The following is a 22,826-nucleotide window of genomic DNA, read 5'->3' as shown; positions in this document are numbered from 1 at the left end:
GCTCTTTTTTGTAATTTGAAAATAACATCAAATTGGGCAGCTGTACTAGACCCCCAAAAAGGAAGACCATATCGAAGATGAGACTCGAATAAAGAAAAATATGTTATTTTAGAAGATGCTAAATTGAGTTCCTTCGAAACAGATCTTATGGCATAGCAGGCCGAGGCGAGTTTCTTACTTAACTAATCGATATGAAGGGACCATTTGAGGTTGCTGTCTAAAAGAATACCAAGAAATTTTACAGAATCAACGGTAGAGATCTGGCTGCTATTCACAAGCAGGGGTTGAAGAGCACCTTTATATGATAATGCTACCGTTTTATCCACGTTAAAGGAGAGTAAATTAGAGTCAGACCAGGTTTTTATCGTAAGAAGATCAGAAGTTATAGTTGCATGAAGAGTTGCAATAGTTGAGTTGCTCCAAGTGATACTGGTATCATCAGCAAAAAGAAAAATTTTTCCATCGATTTTTAAATTAGTGATGTCATTTATAAAGATCAGGAAAAGTAGAGGACCCAATACTGAACCTTGTGGTACTCCACATATAATGTTTTTGAGACTAGAGTCAGTATCATTTGCTCTAACCAATTGTTTCCTATTATCTAAGTAAGATTTAAACCAATTCAAAGAAATACCTCGAATTCCATAGTAATTCAGTTTTTTAATCAAAATGTTGTGATTTACACAATCAAAAGCTTTGGAATAGTCACAGAAAACAGTGGCAGTATAAAGATTATTGTTTAGTGCTTGGTAAACCTCGTGAAGTACAGAAAACATGGCATCAGTTGTACATTTATTAGTTAAGAAGCCGAACTGATTTTGTGATAAAATATTGTTATCAAAGAGAAAGGACATAAGTCGGGTTTTTATGAGCCTCTCAATAATTTTGGAGAGTACCGGTAGTAGGGCAATAGGTCTATAGTTGCAGGCATTAGATTTTTCGCCACCTTTATGAAGAGGAATAATAATGGCTGTCTTTAGGCACTCTGGAAATTTACCGTTTTCAAAGGAATCATTAATTAGTGACACGAGGAGTTCTAACACATTATCTGTGAGATTTGAGAAGATTTTTATGGATAGTCCATCAGTACTACAAGATGATTTGCTTTTGATACTATTGATCGTTTGGATCAATTCAGATTTATAGATTGGTCTTATAAAGAATGAATTCGAGACAATTTCTGAATTAGGGAGATAGGAAATGGGATCTTGTTGAGACTGAATAGTGGATGTTATATTTTTACTCACGTTAATGAAGTATTCGTTTAGATTTTCAGGGTTTGGAAGGGCAAATGTTTGAGCTGCGTGGGTTTTGTTTCGAAGATCGTTTATTATGGACCAAGTTTCTTTTGCAACACTTTTGGAGCTTCCCAGACGATTTTGATAGTAGGCTTTTTTAGCTGATTTGATGAGTTTTAAGTATGTGACTCTGTAATTGGTGATATATTGAGTGACAGAGACGTTGATAGTAAATTTCTTGATATAAAGTAGTGAACGCATATTTTTTGCTGATATGCGGATACCTTTGGTAGTCCAGGGTTTGCGACGTTTTGGCTTAATCGTAATTAAAGGAAATGCCTTATTGAAGATACAGACAAGCTTCTCCAAAAAATCACTGAAATTATAGTCCACGTCCGTAGAAGGAAAATGCCAGTCAGAAGTTAAACATAAATTTTGAAATTTATGAAAATTCCGAGCGGAAAAAATCCTACCTAAACGTCGGGTTTTCGAGGAGGGTTTGCTGAAGATGTTAAATTTCGTATATACTGCTTCATGATCCGATAGTTCCGCAATAATAACTGTAGAGCAAACATCAAGGGGTGAGAAATCGGAGACAATATAATCAATTATGGTAGATGTAGTTTTTGTAATCCTTGTAGGAGAATTAACGTGCATGGAGAGACCATATGATTCAAATATGTTGACCAAGAACATTTGGGTAGCACAAGCAGCAGCATAATTTATGTTGAAGTCTCCGCATATAATTTTTCTGCTTTTGTGAGGCAAGTCATCTAACAAATTTACTCGATACGATGCTTCATTGGCATAACCAATACAATACTCAATACTTAAAAAGTATCGATATTGTATCGTATCGTGAAGCTCTATTTGTGATGAGTTTCTAAATGAACTACGAACTACGAGATACGAAAACAAATGAAAAGGAAAAACATTGATCATCCGTATAAAAAATATATCGTTGTTTACATCTATTACATCTTCTTATAAAGAAACATTGGTACGTCTCTCGTAATCGAATCAAAGCCGTGTTTCTCAATGTCTCAATTTTCCGGAACCAACTAAAAATATCACGTTTTCTAAATAAATCTCGACAGGCGAATATATTTTGAACGTGATGATTGGCAGAAAATCTTGATAGTGTCGCTTTCTTACGGAATAGTAATAAACAGTGTTCCCAAACCTAACGAAAATTCGTTAGATCTAACGATTTCGCCCCTTTTCTACCGATCTAACGAAATGGACTGAAATTCTAACGAATTTTATATTCAGATAAAAATTTTTACTTATTCCTAAATCTGAGAAGAAATAAGACACAAACAATTTTTACTAGCGTGAAATGAACATGACAAAACGAATATGCACTAAAAGAAAATCTGGCAACAGAGTAATCTTGTATTGTCCCACTTCATCCCTGTTACTTGTCAAGTTGTCAACAAGCCAGCAATGCCAACTTCTCATTTTCAGCATCACTAAATATTATTAGCTTTGTTCGTGGAGACAGTCCATGATTGGTTTCTGACTGAAGCGCATGCGCAGTTCCGTTTTCAAGCGCTTGAAAACGGAACTGCGCATGCGCATGAGTCAAAAACCAGTCATGGACTGTGAGAACAAAGCTAATAATCAAATCTAACGATTTGGCTCCACAATCTAACGAATTTTTGACAGCATTTTACCGATTTTATTTTTTTTCGTTTGGGAACACTGGTAATAAATGGCAAGTCTTCATACGCTGCTTGTAAAGACAGGTTTGATATTTGTGAAGTAAGTATATAAACATACCTATTATGTGCATTCTACACTATGCTTTTATTTGTTTTTATATTTATGACGATGGAGATCGAAAAACCGTTTTAATAGGATGTACATCCTTTATCTGTGTGAACTATCCTGAAAGAAGGTTGACCATTACCACGATATAGTGCTATACGAAAAGTTTTAATAAAGAAGTTATAAAAAACATAAATGTGTGAATAAATAACAACCTTACTTATTGGTCTCATGTGTTTTTAGGCCAGGGTAATAAGACAAAAATATACCCTGTTCGTGACACTTCAGCAGCCAGGGTACTGAAGCGTTTTTTCGACAGGTAATACCTATAGGAACAAATTATAAATATTTCCTGCGTAGGATCTAGCGGCCATTTTTATTTATAAACAATTAACTGCAAAAAAATGGCATTTCCCCCCTTTTTTTCAAATCGGAAAACAGTGAAACTTATGATTTTTTAGTACAAATATCTTCGAGATTATGGAAAAAGCTTTAAAATGACGTATTACAAAGTTTGATATACTCATTTATTGTTAATATAATTGCGAAAAAAGGTCGGAATTGCAAAAAAAAATATTTTCTCAATAACGGTTGTAAAAATTAGTGTACAGCTTTAAAATTTTTGTCAAATGAGGGCTCTTTGGTGCTTAATATGTGATAAAAATGTTAAAGCGATTCATTAAATTGTTTAAATTTTATTCAAATTGTTTATCCCAGAGAGCATTTTTTTGCAATAACATAAGTCAGAAAAAAATTACCTTAGAAGCATTCCACAGGTGTCAAATGAAAGAGCATGAGCTACATTTTCAACATGGTTTAAAAAAGTGAATAAAAAATGCATTTATTAGTAATAAATAATTATGCAAAAGTATCGTCAATTTTTCTTTATAAACTTTTTGAATAACTTTTTCCAAAAAAATTAACTTTTTTACCCTGTTTTAAGTGCACAACTACCAAGTAATGTTATCTATATCATAATTGATAAAAAATTGTAATAAATATCTATAATTTCTTATATAACAAAATAAAAAGTTTATAAGGAAAGATTTACGATACTTTTGCATAATTATTTATTACTAATAAATGCATTTTTTTATTCACTTTTTTTAAACCAAGTTGAAAATATAGCTCATGCTCTTTCATTTGACACCTCTGGAATGGTTCTAACGTCATTTTATTCTGACTTATGTTATTGCAAAATAAATGCTCTCTGGGATAAACAATTTGAATAAAATTTAAACAATTGAATGAATCGCTTTGAAATTTTTATCACATATTAAGCACCAAAGAACCCTTATTTGACAAAAATTTCAAAGCTGTACACTAATTTTTACAACAATTATTGCGAAAATATTTTTTGCAATTTCGACCTTTTTCGCAATTATATTAACAATAAATGAGTATATCAAACTTTATAATACGTCATTTTAAAGCTTTTTCCATAATCTCGAAGATATTTGTACTAAAAAAACCAAAAGTTTCCGTTTTCCATTGATTTGAAAAAAAGTGAAAAATGCCATTTTTTGACACTTAATTGTTTATAAATAATAATAGCCGCCAGATTCTACGCAGAAAATAGTTACAATTTGCTCTTATAGGTATTAACTGTGTTTAACTGTGTAAAAAACGCTTCAGTACCCTGGCTGTTCAAGTGTCATGGAAAAAACCTTATTACCCTGGGCTATTTGGGAATAACCAGATAGCAGAAGGTCTGTAGGTCGGTCTAGAAAAAGGTGAAAAGATGCAGTGGAGATAATGGAAGTGAGACAATGAGAAATAATGGCACAAGACCGACAAACATGAAAGGCAATAGTAAACGTGGTGAAGACTCATGAAGAATTGTAACGTCATTGATGATGATGATGATGATGATGATATTGATGATGATGATGATATTGATGATGATGATGATATTGATGATGATGATGATGATGATGATGATGATGATGATGATGATGATGATGATGATGATTATGATGACGATATGGATGATGATGATATTTATTGATCTTGATAAAGCATAGCATACGGTGTCTCATGAGGTTTTGTGCTGAGCACTGAATAAAAAAGTGGTATGTAAAAGTTGGTCGCATTGCTCCTGTAGTAAACTTGGCTGCACCGTCCTGCTGATCAAATAGTTAGAAATACGTACTTACGATTGTCTTCCATCTTTTATACTTATTTTGTTTTTTTTTTCCTTGTTGCGAAATATGCTGACACTTTTATATCTTAATTAGATTATCCCCATTGGTGTTTGTCCAATCTCTTATATTTTTCTGCCACGATTTGGTGGATACAATAGACTACACAGAAGAGATTAACCTGGTACGTACAGATGAGAAGAGCAGATAAAAAACGTTGGATAAACAGAATAAAAGAGTGCAGCTCGACAGGAAGAAGGAAGAGAGGTAGACCCCAAAGATCTTTCAGAGATGAAGTGGACGAAGCAATGGAAAGAAGAAATCTTTAGGAAAAGGACTGGCAAAACAGAAAGAACTGGAGAGGACGGTTGAGTGGAGGAATACGGTAAAAACTGTGGAAATTCTTAGAATAAAGGTCTTTCTTTTGTAAATAGATATTTAGTTTTTTCTAAATCAGACGTCATTCATATATCAAATCTAATACCGTTAATACTACTATATTACATACGTTCGTTTCCATGTTCCCAAGTTAATTAATTGCTTGTCACTGCTCAAAATTTCGCCTGGCTTATCTTGGGAACGAATTGATGTTTAGATATTTATATTATTCAAATAATCATTTATATCATCACTGCTACATATTTTGCTGGAAGACATGCCCAGAATCGGCATTTTTAATGCACGACGACCCTGCCTTACTATTAGACCTGGATCCCTCGTACCAAAAAAAAAGTTCATATTTTCGTTGGAACACACTGTATATGAAATCCAATAAATTTTGTTTGACAATCTAATTTTAGCGCTGTTTCTTTACCTAATTGTTCTCTCACGTACTTTTGTAAATATTTATCATTTTTAAAAGGTGAACTTTTAAATTTTTTTACTATTTTCCGAATTTCTCGATGGTACCATACTCTGCTCGGTATGTGTAATAAATATGCCTGATGATTTTAATACAACGAAATTGTTTGTTTATCTTCAAAAACATTTCTTGTAATTAATTAATATTATTTTAAATTAGATTTATATTATGCATAAATTAAATTTTTATCAACTAGTGTAATACCAAAATACCGGTATTTTTACATCAATACCGCTTTTTAATACCGGACAAAAATCGTCCGGGATTCCGGTATTCGGGATCCCGGAATCCCGGTATTGTAAGCCCTGATCCCCAGAGATTAAACACATATCACCAAAAACACACACAACTAGGAATCAAAATGCGTTTTTATCTTTACCTAGATACATTGACGTGTTATAGCGTCTGTTGGCAATTTATTTCATATTAATTTGCTTACTCGACAGTTAAATTTAGTTTGGATTCAGAGCACACCACAGGCTGTTCTGATTATGTAAAGTAACGTTCCTATCAGTTAGGCCACTCTGGCTCTCATGGCCTCAATTAAAGTAAGTGAGAATGTGCATGTATAACAGTGTCACGGATCAGTGCCGCGAGTACCCTCTGAAAACTCGGCCCGACAAGGATCCGTGCCGTGTGCATAATCTAAAAACTCAGCCCGACACGGATCCGTGACATGCGCATCAAAGGGTTAAGTAAATAAAACATAAAAGTCTACTATATGAATATAACGGATAACATCGAATCATTGACTTACCCTATGTGGAGACTTGAGCAATCGATGTATGGCGGCCAGCTGATTGATGAGCGGCAATTGGAGACTAAAGGTGTGAAGGGGCGGCCTTGCCGGATCCGGAAAGTTGGTGGTGTAAGAGAATGGGTCGATGTCGTTCAGGTACTGGACTCGACATGTCAGCGACATCATGCGAGATTATTAAACACATATCACCAAAAACACACACTTATATTGTCTATACAGTTCCGTAAGATGTTTTGGGGAAGTTTTTCACATTTCGATAAACTGCACTGAAATATATAGGTATTTATCGGTGAATAAGTGTCTAATAAAGGCTAGTGAGGTAATCAGATTGATAAGCGCAATCGAAATTATAGTTAATTTTTGATTTATTTAGATTTAATATTTCATTGTCTTACTTTTAGATTTAGATACTTAAATAAATTTCATTTAGTTAGACTCCACAAGTTAAAACATTTTTACCTCTTAGATCTATACCCCTATTGGTCCAGTTACTGAACCAAAAATGGGTATTACTTGCACACTCCATCGATGGACTTGAAATTTTAACAACAGTTGTAAAATAACTCAAACAACAAAAGTTATACAAGGTCTATATAATATCTATATAATATGTCTTTTATCCTGGAAGTGAATGCACCTTCTCAAGGGAATCAAGGGTGCCCCCGTTAAAATACCCAAAATTCCGTCATTTCCGAAAATTAAATTTTTTTTATTTTTTTACGTTCTATGTGAATCAAAAAATTAACTCTAATGACACCAAAAATATTACAATAAATCAAGTTTTTTTTGTAGTTAATACATAATTTCAAGTAACTGAGTCCTGTAAGATATTCTACATGGGAGAAACATGTTCAAACTCCCAAAAAAAGACCCCAAAAAACACGTTTTGGGTGGGTTTGAACGTGTTTATTACATTTTTAAATGTTCTAAAAGACTCAGTTATTTCAAGTTATACATAATCTATAAAATAATACCTTGATTTGATCTATTTTAAAGTCTATAAAATGAAAAAAATGTTTTAAAGTAGTTTTCACCAAAAGTTAAGTCGTATTCCTATTCTCTGAATAATTATGTTCTCTAAAAATCTCTGAAAATATGTATATAGAAACTAATTTAAACAAAGCATATAAAATCTATTTTCATCTATAAAATTACATTATAGACATAAAAACACGTTCATACATATCGGAATTTGCCGTGAAATTAAACTCAAAGAAACTAATTTCAATAAAATTCAAATTTTCTGATTATAGAGAGTGTACAGAATGTGAAATATTACTCTGACCCTAATTTTAATTTATTTTCTATATTTAATATTTATTTAACACGTTGACAGACAGTGCGTCAAATGTATAAGCAAGTGTTGTGACACTAGGTGTATTTTGCAAAGTAGAATAGGGAAAAATGCAACATCTATAGAAGTTGTGTCACATTACATCAATGGAAATTAGACGTCTATAGACGTTCTGTCCGTCAACGTGTTAACAAGTGCAATAATTCATATACATATATGTAAGCCTTCATTAGACACATTCAATCTTCACTTTCTGTTACGACCTATTTTTTTTTTTAAGTTTTAAATACCATCTAGATCAGTTCTAGCAGTTAATAACTTCAAAACATTTAACTGAACACTTCTACGTTTTAAATTGAAGATGAACCTCTTGCTTACAAGTAATTTAAGAGAATATATTTATTATGCTTCTAAATTGTAAGTTTTTCTTCAGCAGTATTTAATGAAAACCATAAAATTGCATCAACAAATAACATGTGAATGTAATAAAATTATAGTTATCTTAATTTGTAGGTTAGAATAAAAAATTACACAAAATACTAACAACACAATAAATAATGTTGGCAATAGTTTACATGAAGAAAAAACTGCTTTTCACGTACATCAAACGAATATATTGTTATATAACTTTTACTGGAAAAATTTAATTAATTTATGTCAAAGACCACGAGATGATAGATTTTCATCGCCCTGTATATGGCCAAAAATTGTAAATAGTATTAGTTAGTCATAAGCAGTGTTTCGTCGAAAGTGAAAATCGTTCAGTATTAATGTTTCTATGAACGGACTTATACAATTTACGGATTAGAAAGTACATGTATTCGCTTTGAGGTGAACAATTAATAGGACGTTTATAAATGCTTCTTAGAAGGAAAGACGGTAAACACAATTGTTGAGTTTTAGAATATCGGTTTTTTTATAGCATGTAGAAACACAAAATAATTTTGGTATCTCCTGGAACTTGACAAAATGGAAAAGTTGTATACAAAATTAATTTGTTCTTAAGAAATGAAAGGCGGGATGTAATGTGTAGAGCGGATGTTTTGTGATTGGCAGGAGAGACGGTTGGAGGGAGAATAGCGTGTTTGAGTCTGGTTTTGAAAAGTACGAAGTCGGTGTAAAGTGGTGAAGTTGGCGGCCGTGTAATCAGAATCGTGTTGAAACGAAATCGTTGATCGAGTTGAGAAGTTAAATCTCCTTGTGTCCGAAGAGATTTCTGTTTCTGTCTGGAACGAGTAGCCGGTTGGTATCAATTTGCACAAGATATCGAGCAGAGAGAAAACTGAGGAGAGATTTCGACCGAGTGCTGTTGTTTGTTTGTGAAGCAGTTTGGACGAGAAGGATCGTTCGCAGCATCCTAGGAGTACGTGTGGAAGAATCAAGGACTACACAATCCATGAGAATAAGTAAAGAAGAGAAAAAAGGTTAGTCAGATTATTTGTGAAACGGGTAGAGTTGTTTTATATCACATACCATATTTGTTTATTTTTATTGAACAGTTCTATAGCATAATTTAGTCATTCATAAATTCAAAGAAGAAATAAGTAATCTATTCAAAAGGTGAAAAGTAAATTTTGTTTTTTTTTTATAATAGTAAGAACAGTCTAACGAATTATTTAAATAAAAGTTTTGTAAAAAAAGGAGATAGCAGAATTAAAGATTAATTTATTAGATAAGAAATAGTTGCAACAAAATTGAGTTTTAGCATACATTTGAATCTTATATTTATGGTATATTGGATAAATAAATAATATTTATTGAATTTATATGACATTGAGTATGTTTATTTTCCCTGTTTTGTCTTGGATGAAGTAAGCAACTAGAGATACTAGAAGCCACAAACCAAAGGTAATACATTAAAATAAATTAGCCCTGAGAATAAATTTTATTGGACAATTTTTTTATTTAATTTTGGTTTTGTTTTCCATAAGTAGTAATTAAAATAATTAATTAATTAATCAAAATAAGAATATGCTGATGAATCTCATAACAGAGAGAAAATACAGAGCATAACAATATGTAAAAGTATCATTTTTTATTACATGACATGCAATGAAACTTTACGGATTAAGCATTTGTCGGCTAGACTGTGATTATATTATTAGTCAATAATATGTCACTGTTAATTAACAGTTTTCCTAAAATCAATGTCAAGTAATCTAATCAGACATCCTTTTATGTAAGTAATTCAGACATCCTTTTATGTAAGTAATTCAGACATCCTTTTATGTACCAAACAAATATTGACCAAGTCATTCAGATAAATCCAGCATTTGTTGTATAATAAGCAAAACATATGGACTATTCTTGTTGAAAATGCTAACTATATTAAGTCTTATAGATCAGCAAATATATTTTGTTGCTGGGTCCTTGCTGTGGTAACGATCCTTCTGTACCAATGTAAATTGGTGTATTAAATCAAGAAGAAGAGCCGCAGAAGTATTACACCTCGTTCTCACGAACACTTTATCAACATCAGTTAAAAAATATTCTTATTATTCCGGTACCGTCTCCATTATTGAGAGTTAGCAACAATAGAGGCGTACCTTTTTTAGACTACGACAAGCGAGAAGTCTTATTTTTTATATTATTACATAATTACTACGAAATTTTATATTATTACATAATTTATTTCTTCTCTGACCATCAAGCGGAAGAGATCAAGCTCCTAACGTTAAATTCTTTGCAGTATTGTCAATAATTAAATATTTCCTTGACTTAGGACGGGTACATTTTGGATTTTTTCAACTAAAACTTTTCGTTTATAAATTTGCAAAAGTCTGTGTGTTATAGCGTTGCCGCAATACCTGCAATACTTAGAGCAGGTGTATCGATGGATTCGTATGTAGTTTTGCCTTCTGAATCCAAATCTGAAAACGGCATTTCGATATCTCTAACCGTCTTCGAGATAATCGACCTCAAAGTCTAAAACGTGATGTCACAATCCGGTTATTTCCTACCGACGCACTAAACGTCAGCTCAAATGGTTGATTAGGAAGAAGGCTACTTTTTTAATCTCAATTTGTTCAGCAAAGCATAGTTTATTTACATTTGAGTTTGACACTTCGTGAATGTCAAACTAAATATTAAATTAAGTATTAATAAAACATCAATGACATTTGATAGTGAATTTAATTATTATATAAAATAAATAAGATGTTCAAAAATACAATTTGAGTATATTTTAAAAGCAATAATTTATTAAGTAGGTATATATTTACGAGTATACGGCCTGCCCTTTATAATAAATGGACTGTTCCATTTGTTATGAAATTAAAATACAGGGTGTTCAGAAGCTCTACCGACAAACGGAGGTTCCTCAGATAATTTTAAGACAATTTAACCCAATTCATCTAGTCCGAAAATGCTTCCTAAAGAAGCTAGAGCTATCTGAAGATGGCGTCTGGTAATTAGTTTATCTTAAATATCTCCAAAACGCTTCTATTTAGAAGAACGAAAATTGGTACACATATTTATCTTCCAGGGATAAATCGATTTCATTAATTGCAAATTTCTAGTACCGGTCATAGGCGTCCGTTTGGGCAGGGCATCAGTTATATTATCGCGTAACTTTTTTGTTTTCAATTTTTAAGCACTTTTGAGTCTGGATTATTAAAATGTGAACTCTTACTTTAAGTCCATAGAATACACCGTTTTCTAGAAAAATCGATTTGAAAATTTTTCGTTGTTTGAATATCAAAAAAAATTCAATAAAAAAAATATTTAGAAAAACCAAAATTGGTACATTTATTTATATTCCAGAGATGAATCGATTTTATTAATTGTGAATTTCTAGTACCGGTCATATGCGTCCGTTTTGGGTAGATCAACGGTTATTTTATCGCATACCTTTTTTGTCTTTAATTTTTAAGGATTTTTGACACTAGATTATTCAATTATGAGGTATTCTAGTATTAAAAGTTACTCTTGCTTGAAGTTGGTAAAATACACCGTTTTTTTTTTAATTTCCAAAAAAAATTTCAAATTCAGGAAACGAAAAATTTTCAAATCGATTTTTTTAGACTTAGACTTAGAGTGTGTCCTACCGACTTAAAGCAAGAGTAACTTTTAGTACTAGAATACCTCACAATTTAATAATCCAGTATCAAAAGTGCTTAAAAGTTAAAGACAAAAAAGTTATGCGATAAAATAACCGTTGCCCCACCCAAAACCACCACCCAAAGTCACCATAGATGGAATCAATTTATCTCTGGAAGATAAATATGTGTACCAATTTTCTTTTTTTCTAACTACAAGCGCTCTGGAGGTATTTAAGAAAAACTAATTATAAGACGCCATCTTCAAAGAGCTCTAACTCCCTTAGGAAGCATTTTCGGACTAGGTGAATGTGGTTAAATTCTCTTAAAATTATCTGAGGAATCGCCGGTCTTCGTTTGTCGGTAGAGTTTCTGGACACCCTGTATAGTCGGTTCGCTAAACTCGACACAACTGGCTAGTGATTTTAGTAGGTAATTTTTTTGCGAATTTTGCCAAAATTGGCAAAATTACTAATTAATTAGTATTTATTAACTAGGTAATTAGTAATTATTTTTTTTGCCAAATTGGAAATTTTTTTACTAAAATCACTTGCCAGTTGTGTCTGAGTTTAGCGAACCGACAGTATATGAAATAATATTGTTTGGTATAAAAAATTATGGTCTGATATGTGCAATTCTAATGGAAAAAAATATTTGAAGATTTTTCTCAAATTATGGATACCAACATTTTCATTTATAACTCTTTTATTTTTAATTTGACGAAGGAAAGTTATTCTTCATAAAAAGCTATTCATGTTCTAAGATTTATGATGCAACCAACATATTATATAAAGTTTTATTAATTTTATACGAGGTATTTAAAAATATAAATTTAGATCAAGAGTAAACTACCTTTATAGTTCATAACATTTAAATTAGAATGATATAATTGCACATTAAAACATAATTATTAATTCTAAACTACTTTTCATAATTGCAATTTTCCATATTACGAATTAAAATACGTAAATAAACAAAGTTTTCGTTATGATAATGCTCGCATTTTCAGCTTGTTTAATTTAAAATTAATGTGTTTGGCTACTAAGACCATAAGGCTACTAAGGCATAAGGACGATTATAAAAAAAAGCTACAAATCTCCTGTTTTATTGGTAAAATGTGGTTCACTTAGTGATGATTATGCACACATAATGATAATTTTTTTATTTAAAATTAATGTGTTTGGCTACTAAGATCATAAGGCTACTAAGACATAAGGACGATTATAAAAAAATGCTACAAATGTCCTGTTTCATTGGTAAAATGTGGTTAACTTAGTGATGGTGATGAATATGCAAACATAATGAACTTCCGAAGACTCTCATAAGTTATTCCTGATAACGAAAACATTTCAATTCAAACCACTCTCTTAATAACTTATGACAACACCCCATATAGAGTATTCGGGTCTTCCGACAAATTAGAATGTTTTTTATGTAAACAAGTTCGTCACGCTGCTGGCGCTTGTACCAGTGCTCCAATCACTGTAGTAACTCAAACTGAACTTTCCCCACCCCCACCCTCTATCATCATTTCTCTACCCACCGATATATCCCCAACGGGAAGCACTCTCAATCAAACCATTTACGAAATGCATCCTCCTAAGAAATTCCAAATATTTAATACAACTAACAGTCACCAAACACCCATCCCCGCCCCCAATACAAAGACATTTTTGAAATAAAATGGAAAGTGGAAAAAGAATATAAAAAATAAATGTTTAGGATCCCAAGCACGCGAAATTATTTTAATATGTTCAAGTTTACTATAGAAAAGCTGGTGGCTGATTTAATGGGTAATTTATTTATTAATTTTAACATAATGCATCATTATAAAACATAATTAAAAATTAAATATTAATATACGTTTTTCTACCACCGTATGCTCATTATTCGCTATTTTTAATAGATAATAGCACCCATTACTTTACCCGTGAGTAACAGTTCATTACTCACGGGCTGAAGTTAGATTCAAATGGCGCATGCCATTTTGAATATAAATCGTATATAAACTGCAAATAAAATTAATTAAACTTGTTTATTTAATACAATAATTATTGTAATTTATATCAATAATTAATAAAATTTTAAAGGTATTTTAGCTGTAACAATGTCAATATATTTTTTACGTTTATATCTTGTTTACTAAACATTTTGACGTTTATCATTTATTTTAGTGACAGTGACATTAGCGCATTTTGTTTGTGTTAATTGGAATTTATAGCTAATATTGTGTTTATTTTTTAAGTTATTTTGTGTTAGATATGTTATAACATATTATATATATAGTTATGTCCTTATTGGGTGAAATCGAGTTCGCTCCGCTTCGTTCAGGTATATTTTAGAAGGGTACGAATTGGCTCCCGCATGAATGAGGGTAGGCTCTCATATAATCGCGGAAACATTAGACATTGTTGCCAAATCGTGTAATATTTATACTGCTTAGGAAATTTACATAGTGATATAGACTTTTTATAGGAAAATTATACTTTTAGACAAATACTTTTAGAGTTTGTTTTAGTTCAACATTGGCATATGTGGCAATTTTAACACAAATTATCGGTGTCGGCCGGTATGCGCTCGACCGTTTTGCGCTCTTACCTGAAATCGGCCGGTTTGCGCTCTACACTCTAATACCCGAAAGTTAAGTTAGGACCGAAGGGTTGGGTCTTCCTCCTTTCCCATAGATATTTCTAGGAAGGTTTGCGCTCTACACTCTAATACCCGAAAGTTAAGTTAGGACCGAAGGGTTGGGTCTTCCTCCTTTCCCATAGATATTTCTAGGAAGGTACCTGTTTCTAACAAAAAGAGAAAATTTGAAAGAAGTGACAACGCTGGGTGATATTTTCGACATGTTTAGGTAAAATAAATTTTGTCTATGGGAGCCAATTCGGACTCTACCTTATTTAGTTCAGGTAAAATTCTTACCATTGGGAACGAACTCGACCCCGTCCTTATTATTATGTATATATAAATGTAAATATACATTATAACTTTATGAAATAATAGCTATATAAAAATAATAATAACTATATAAAAATATAGTCCACCGATAATAGCCAATTCCTATTTATTAGATTCATTGACAGTAGTTACAAATTTATGCCTATATTTTTTCGGAAACGAATAGAACCTGGATTGACTATTTCTTGTTGTATTTTTACAATACATAAGAATTTGGTAATAGTAGGCAACCAATTATTCAGTCACGTACTAGGAGTAAAAAGCGTTTAGGTATTTTTGTAAATTATTATAATTTAAATCTCGAGTAGGTAGTTGATAATTATATTTTTTACTAATTAAAATAAAAAAGGGCGTAAAAAAAGTATAGTATTCTGTATTCTACTCGCAAGTAATGGCTATTACTCACTTTGATGAATTACGACACGCGTCTAAGGCTCGTGTCGCAAACTTCATCATCGTGAGTAATAGCCCATCATTACGTGCTCGTTGAATAATATACTATTAAAATTATTAAATTGCTTTATTAACTATTATTTTTACTTATTAGAAGCAATAAATGATACTTTAATTTTAAATTAAAATATTTTCCAACTTCAGTCAGAAATTACACTTTAATTTGCAGGCGTGAGCGCAAAATTCCGGACCAATTGTTTTTAATGACCATTTTTAAAAGCCATTTTTTCGAATTCTGAGAAAACTAATATGTAGGTATTTTTAAAAAAATTAAACGCAGGCTGAAAGATAAGATTATTACCGAGGGCCAAAAGTCCCTGAAAGCCTCTATAAAGTTTATTTTAATAAGTTACAGGGGTGAAAAAAAAAAGAGAAAATTGAGCGTGATTTTTAATTTCAAATATCTCATTCAAAATAACTTTTTGTTTATTCCAAAGGACTTTTGGGCCTCGATAATAATGTAATCTTTCTTTCTGAGTTTAAATTTTTCAAAAATATTTATTGGTTTTTTCGGGATTTTTGAAAAAAATGAATGCATTTAAAATGCATTGGCCCGAAATTTTGCGAATAGGCTCTTAAAATTGGTCCAAAAGGTACTTAAAGAAGGCCGAAAAATAGAAAATGGTAGTTTTCTTGTCCGTCTAAAAAATAAAGAGTATCCAAACTCGAAATGGATAAATTTGAACAAAGCTTTCGAAAATCAATAAACTACTTGGAAATTTTTCATTTTCATATTCCGAGATATTTCTTTTTTGAATATAAATATTTTGTTCATATAATACAGTAGTAGCGTTTTTCTCTACTCTGTTGTTGAGTTCTGCTTCTGAATATTCTGTTTCTGCTTGAGATAAAATATATTCATAATACAAAGTATCTACATACCACATCTAATGTAGATACATTGTAAATCTTGAGAAATACGTTAATAACTTTACTTTAATCTTCAGTTTCTTTACAGTAGGAAGTTGCGTAGATTCCACGTTTTTTATTACCAAAGCCTATTATTCACATATCAATGTAGCTTCCATTTACATTGCGGCAAACCAATGAATATATGGAATAATTTCTTCATGAAGCTTTTTGTGGTGTTTATATATATTTGCTCCGCATGACCGAGTTGTAAATTTTCAAACAAACCGAGTATAATATATTACCACAAATTCACAGTATTTATTTTTAAATAATTTTCTTTTGGAACGGTTTCTTGGTTTGCTAACATATTTATGGTAAATATATTTATTAAGTCGAAGCTAATTACGATGCCATTTTTCATGTGTTTATTTTAAAAATAATATTTATCACAATACACTTCCCTGAGTCCCCTATTTTTCAACCTGATCATAAATAAAATAATAAATAAAACAAATAATTGTACTTCGAAAGTCCTAGGTTCTCACCCAAATCGAAAGTAGAACTGGAAGTCGATATTTGAACGCTTCGTGTAACTTTGCGCCGATTGATAAACGATTTTACTAATTTTGAGTCATTTTTACTAAACTTTGGGTCATCATAGTTTAAACAAAAATGACTTCAAAACCGAAACTAAAGATTCAAACTCAACTTTTCAATACGCTTCGATTGATGTGTTACATGTAATATTTCTGAACTTATGGTTAGAACTTTTTAACTGGAAATGATATAAAAACCAAAATTTTACATTTGTTCTCATCTTGCTAAGGCACGTCGAATGATATATCGCTTATACTATTTCGGTGACTTTAAAACAGTTCATACGGTTGCAACTCTAAAACCGGAAGTCCGATGTCAAATTTCTCATCTTTAATACCATCCTTGGGTTATAAGCTTTTATTCGACACCTCATCTGTCATTATATCTGTATTAATAACGGAGGAGATATACATACGGGCAGACAGTCATGAAACCGGAAGTATATATTTGTTCTCTTCTTGCGAAGCCGCGTCGAATAATATATCACTTGTATTATTCCGGTGGCTCTAAAACAGTACTTCTAGTCGCATTTCTAAAACCGGAAGTCCTATGTCAAGAAACGAAGTTTCTCAACTTTCTTGTCATTAGGAGCTGCTTGTTATAGCGGAGGAGTTATATTCGCAGTCGGACGGACAGACGGACAGACAACCTAGGTCAAATATCTCACCTTTAGTACCATCCTTGGATTATAAGCTTTCATTTGACACCTCATTTGCCATTCTACCTGATACCATGACGTAGGAGTTATATTAGCGGTCGGACAGACAGACATACAGACAGACAGTCTAGATCAAATTTCTCACCTATAGTAGCATCCTTGGATTATAAGCTTTCACTTGACACCTTATTTGTCATTCTACCTGGTATAATGACGGAGGAGTTATATTGGCGGTCAGACAGACCTACGGCCAGACAGCCTAGTTAAAATTTCTCACCTTTATTACTATCCTTGGATTATAAGCTTTCATTTGACATTCTACCAGGTACAATGACGTAGGAGTTATATTCGCGGTCGGGCAGACAGACGGACAGACAGCCTAGATCAAATTTCTCACCTTTAGTAGCATCCTTGGATTATAAGCTTTCATTTGACACCTCATTTGTCATTCTAGCTGGTATATTGACGGAGGAGTTGTGATCACAGACAGACAGACAGACAGAAAGACGGACAGACGGACGTGGATAATTCAAAGTTTTCACATTTTTTCAAAATTGGGTGAAAGCAAAAACTTTTAAAAAAGATACCAAATGGAAGAAAAACAAGTTAAAATAATCTGCTATGCAAACGACGTAACAATAGGGAGTTTTTGTAACTGCCTAACGTAACGTAAAATCATTTTTAAATTTCGTTGACATTAAAAAAATAAAACAATGTTCACACAATATACAATTGTAAAAAAGATAAATGTGAATGATGAAATTGTATGATTTTATGCTTAAACCGCTAGAAAATTTAACATGTTAGTTTCCCCAAAAAGACCAATACTAAGATGTACTTTAAATTGGAGCTGAAGAGTCAGATAACAGAACAAGTCATGGTTTTATATATCTAGGCATCACACTATCTAGCTACGGAAAGCTCGAAACAGAAGTGAAAGATCAAATGAATAAAGCAAACATAGCAGCAGGTTGCCTGAATGAAACAATACAGAGAAATGAAAAAATCGGAAAAACTGAAAGGCAGAATTTACAGAAGAGTCATCAGACCAATAATGACAAACGCGACAGAAACACAAACTGATAGAGATAGGACAAAAAGAATGCTAGAAACAGCAGAGATGAAAACACTGCGAAAAATCGATGGTATGACACTATGGGATAGAGCTACAAGTGCAGATACATGACAGAGATTCCAGGTGGAAAACATCAATACCTGGATAAAAAATAGTAGAGGTAGAAGAGTTTAAAAAACAAATAGAAATAAAGTAATAAGGACGGCGAGAGACGGTTCCCCAATAGGAAGATGATCAGTGGGAAGACCACGAAAACGATGGAATGACAACTTACTGGAAGCACATTGAAAAAATAGACAGAGCCATGCCTATAAAAGAAGAATTTTGTTTCTTAAATCTTGTGAAATTCCTTGTTGATAAATGACTACCTATTACGGATATCTGAATTATGCATGTATTTTAGCTTGTCCCTATATATGGGACATACTAATTTGGGCTCATAATTAAGGAAATTTAAACGAATGTCATAAAAATGCGGGGAAAATATTCAAAGAGAATGAAATATAGTACGAAATTAAAAGTGAAACTTAAAAACCGAACTTTGTAAATGGATAAATAAATAAAAAATAATGCCTGCCTTGATCATTTTTATCTTTTTAAAAAATAATTCTTAACGCTAATATAAACAATCCATTTTTTTTGCTAATGAAAATTAATTGCAGACCGTTCTATAAAAGAATGCAAAATACTTTCACTGATTGTTGTATAGTAATGAAGTAGTACATGTCAAGTTCAATAGCACTTGATTATATAATCTATCAAGGATAATCGTTAATAAATCATTTTGATACAGTTAATAATTGGCTTCGTTTAGAACGTTTGGATTTTTTTAGAGTTAACTTGTATTTACAGGAGAATTAATTACGATTAATTTTATAGTAGAACGGGAATTAGGCCTGGATCCAGCGTACCAAAAAAAGTTGATTAATAGCAAGTTGAAAATTTTTAAATAGATTAACGGTGTTTAGTCGGACAAACTTTGATGTATGGAAACACTGGAACAGGGGAAGTTTTAATTATTGAATGTGATTTTAATTGTGGAACGTGTCAACATTGATTATAATAATTTATATGTACAACAAAAACTAATACTCAATCGAGAAAAGAGGAAAAGTGTTAAAGTGATTTTTTAATAATATATTGTTACTACGGAACGCTTACAATTTAGAACATCTTTAACAACAAAATACTTGGATCACAGAATATATTATCCTGATGTACTTATTCTCTGCTTGGATCTTCCACAAATAATACACAATAAATAACTTTTTACTAAGTTCACGTCTTAAATCAATTATTTATCAAATACACTAGATTTGCCTGGGCAGAGAATATCGGAGAATAGGCCATTTTTGGGAAAAGTTATTTACCAGCAATTTTATTGCTGGAATCGAATCATATGATTGTATATATTAATAATATAGGTATGCAAAGTCCGCAGGTAGTGTGCTACTTTTTTTATAAACAAAATGGCGCCCGAAAATCGTGTTTTTTCAATTTTTGCTCTATAACGTCCCCCCACAAAGGTGGGGGGGGGGGTTACTTTAAAATCTTAAATGGGAGACCCCATTTTTTTATTGCAGATTTGGATTCCTTACGTAAAAATAAGTAACTTTTATTCGAAACATTTTTTCGAATTATGGATAGATGGCGTTGGAAATGGAAAATTAAATTAAAAAATGGCAAGCGTCCACTAAAATGGAAAACTTTACTTAACTTTTTTTGGTTTTAGGACCTACTCTTCACAGCCCAATAGGACCCCATAACGCTCGAGTGACTGCACATTTAGCATACTTTGCTCCCCTGCTATTATAGTAGTTTTCAGGGACTCGAAAAAAATTAATGCATTTAAAACACATTTAAAACAAATTATGCGCCTACGCCCTTAAAAACACCGTGAGGGTTTTTTTATAAACGAACAATGTCGAATTACCTTATTTAAAATTTACTTATAACCAAAAAAATGGGTATAACATCTGCACCGTAATACAGTGTGTCTCTATGAGGTTATACTTTGGTATTTGATCTTAACATACCATGTTATTGATTTTATACGCTAAACTGTTTTTCAAAGTGGCGTTTCAAGTTAAGTATTGCAAAACATCAAGTACTAAAAACAAAAACAATCATTGGGTGCATAGTTTATTTTATTACTCGAACGAATCTCACCAGGAGTTTGTTCATTTCTAGGTTTATTGCATTCTTACAGGCATATCGAGAATCCTAATTAAGATTATTGGCCTCAAAAAAGTTTATGTTTATGAGTAGAGTGTCTTTAGTAGTTTTTTATTAAAAATTTAGTAGCTTTTTATTATTTTAATTTATTATAGAATAGAAATATGCTTTATTGTCACTGAAAATTTTTACAATTTTATGGACAAAGCTTACATACAGTCAAAAGAAAAATAATATCAATAACAAATAACAACTACAATTTACTAAAATTAGATAAATCGTCAATATACAGTATATAAGATACAAAAGCAAAGACAAAAACAATTTATTGCAAAATTTATATAAATTGCAAATTGAACATACTTACAACAAATAAAATTCAACATTAGGAACTGACAAAAGCTACTGCGTATGAAACCCCTTCTTCTATTGAATAATTATGGTCTTTTAGATAGATAGGCTTTTGTCATTTTACGGAACTTTGGGAAAGATGTTGCAGATTTAAAGTGTAAAGGGAGATGGTTGTAAAGTTTTTTTGCGGAATATAATATAGATTTCTTTACTGACTCAGTGGATGGGATCGGTAAATAAATATCAAAGATTGAATTTCTGGTGGAGTAAAGATGATTGGGCCTTGCTGGACATGAAAGTGTTTACGAATTAAACAAACCGTTTCTGGAATATATTTATAAAAATGGAAGTGTTAAAATTCCGTGATCTCTGAAGTAACTTCTGCAATGTGTAGATCTTCTGAGGTCAAACAGATATCTTATTGCTCTTTTCTGCAATTTAAAAATAACATCAAATTGAGCAGCTGTACTAGAACCCCAAAAAGGAAGACCATAATATCGAAGATGAGACTCGAACAACGAAAAATATGTTATTTTAGAATATGCTAAATTGAGTTCCCTTAAGACAGTTCGTATTGCATAGCAAGCTGAGGTGAGTTTATTACTTAACGAATCGATATGAAGGGACCATTTGAGGTTGCTTTCTAAGAAATACCAAGAAATTTTACAGAAACAACCGTACTGATCTGGCTGTTATTAAGAGACAAAGGTTTAAGAGCTCCTTTATAGTATAATGCTACTGTTTTATCTACGTTAAAAGAGAGTAAATTAGAGTCAGACCAGGTCTTTATCGTCAGTAGATCCGAAGTTATAGTTTCATGAAGAGATGCAATAGTTGAGTTGCTCCAAGTGATACTGGTATCATCAGCAAAAAGAAAAATTTTCCCATCGATTTTTAAATTAGTGATGTAATTTATAAAGATAAGGAACAGAAGAGGACCCAATACTGAACCTTATGGTACTCCACATACAATGTTTTTGAGACTAGAGTCAGTATCATTTGCTCTAACTAGTTGCTTATTATTCAAGTAGGATTGGAACCAATTCAAAGAAATACCTCGAATTCCATAGAAATTTAGTTTTTTAATCAAGATTTTGGCATAGTCACAGAAAACAATGGCAGTATAAAGATTATTGTTTAGTGCTTGGTGAACCTCATGTAGTACAGAAAACATGGCATCAGTGGTACATTTATTAAAAAGCCGAGCTGATTTTGTGATAAAATATTGTTATCAACGATAAAAGACATAAGTCGAGTTTTAATGAGTCTCTCAATAATTTTTCTAGTACCGGTAGTAAGGCAACAGGTCTATAGTTGCAGGCATTAGATTTTTCACCACCCTTATGAAGAGGAATAAGAATGGCTGTCTTTAGGCACTCTGGAAATTTACCTTCTTCGAAGGAATCATTAATTAGTGAGACGAGGATTTCCAACACATTTTCTGTGAGATTAGAGAAAATTTTTATGGGTAGTCCATCAGTACTACATGATGATTTGCTTTTGATACTATTGATTGTTTGGATCAGTTCAGAGTTATCGACTGGTCTTAAAAAGAATGAATTCGAGACCTTTCTTGAATTAGGGAGATAGGAAATGGGATCT

General features: G+C 31.9%; 1 protein-coding gene across 4 annotated transcripts in view; it reads right to left on the bottom strand.

The window, feature by feature from the left end:
• Positions 1 to 22,826, bottom strand: part of LOC114335223 (FH1/FH2 domain-containing protein 3) — an 843,862-nt gene that overhangs the window by 665,041 nt on the left and 155,995 nt on the right. The window contains exon 2 of one of the 4 annotated variants that reach the window (XM_050661660.1): positions 6,769 to 7,037. The exons of the other annotated variants lie outside the window; for them this stretch is intronic. Within the exon in view, the coding sequence (XP_050517617.1) occupies positions 6,769 to 6,936 (168 nt within the window). The 5' untranslated portion in view covers positions 6,937 to 7,037. The remainder of the gene's footprint in view (positions 1 to 6,768; positions 7,038 to 22,826) is intronic. 4 annotated transcript variants of the gene reach the window in all.

The sequence above is a fragment of the Diabrotica virgifera genome, chromosome 9, assembly GCF_917563875.1.
Source record: "Diabrotica virgifera virgifera chromosome 9, PGI_DIABVI_V3a".
NCBI classification, from domain to species: domain Eukaryota; kingdom Metazoa; phylum Arthropoda; class Insecta; order Coleoptera; family Chrysomelidae; genus Diabrotica; species Diabrotica virgifera.
The sequence above is the reverse complement of the archived record's forward strand: the minus strand, read 5'-3'. Positions and strand labels throughout refer to the sequence as shown.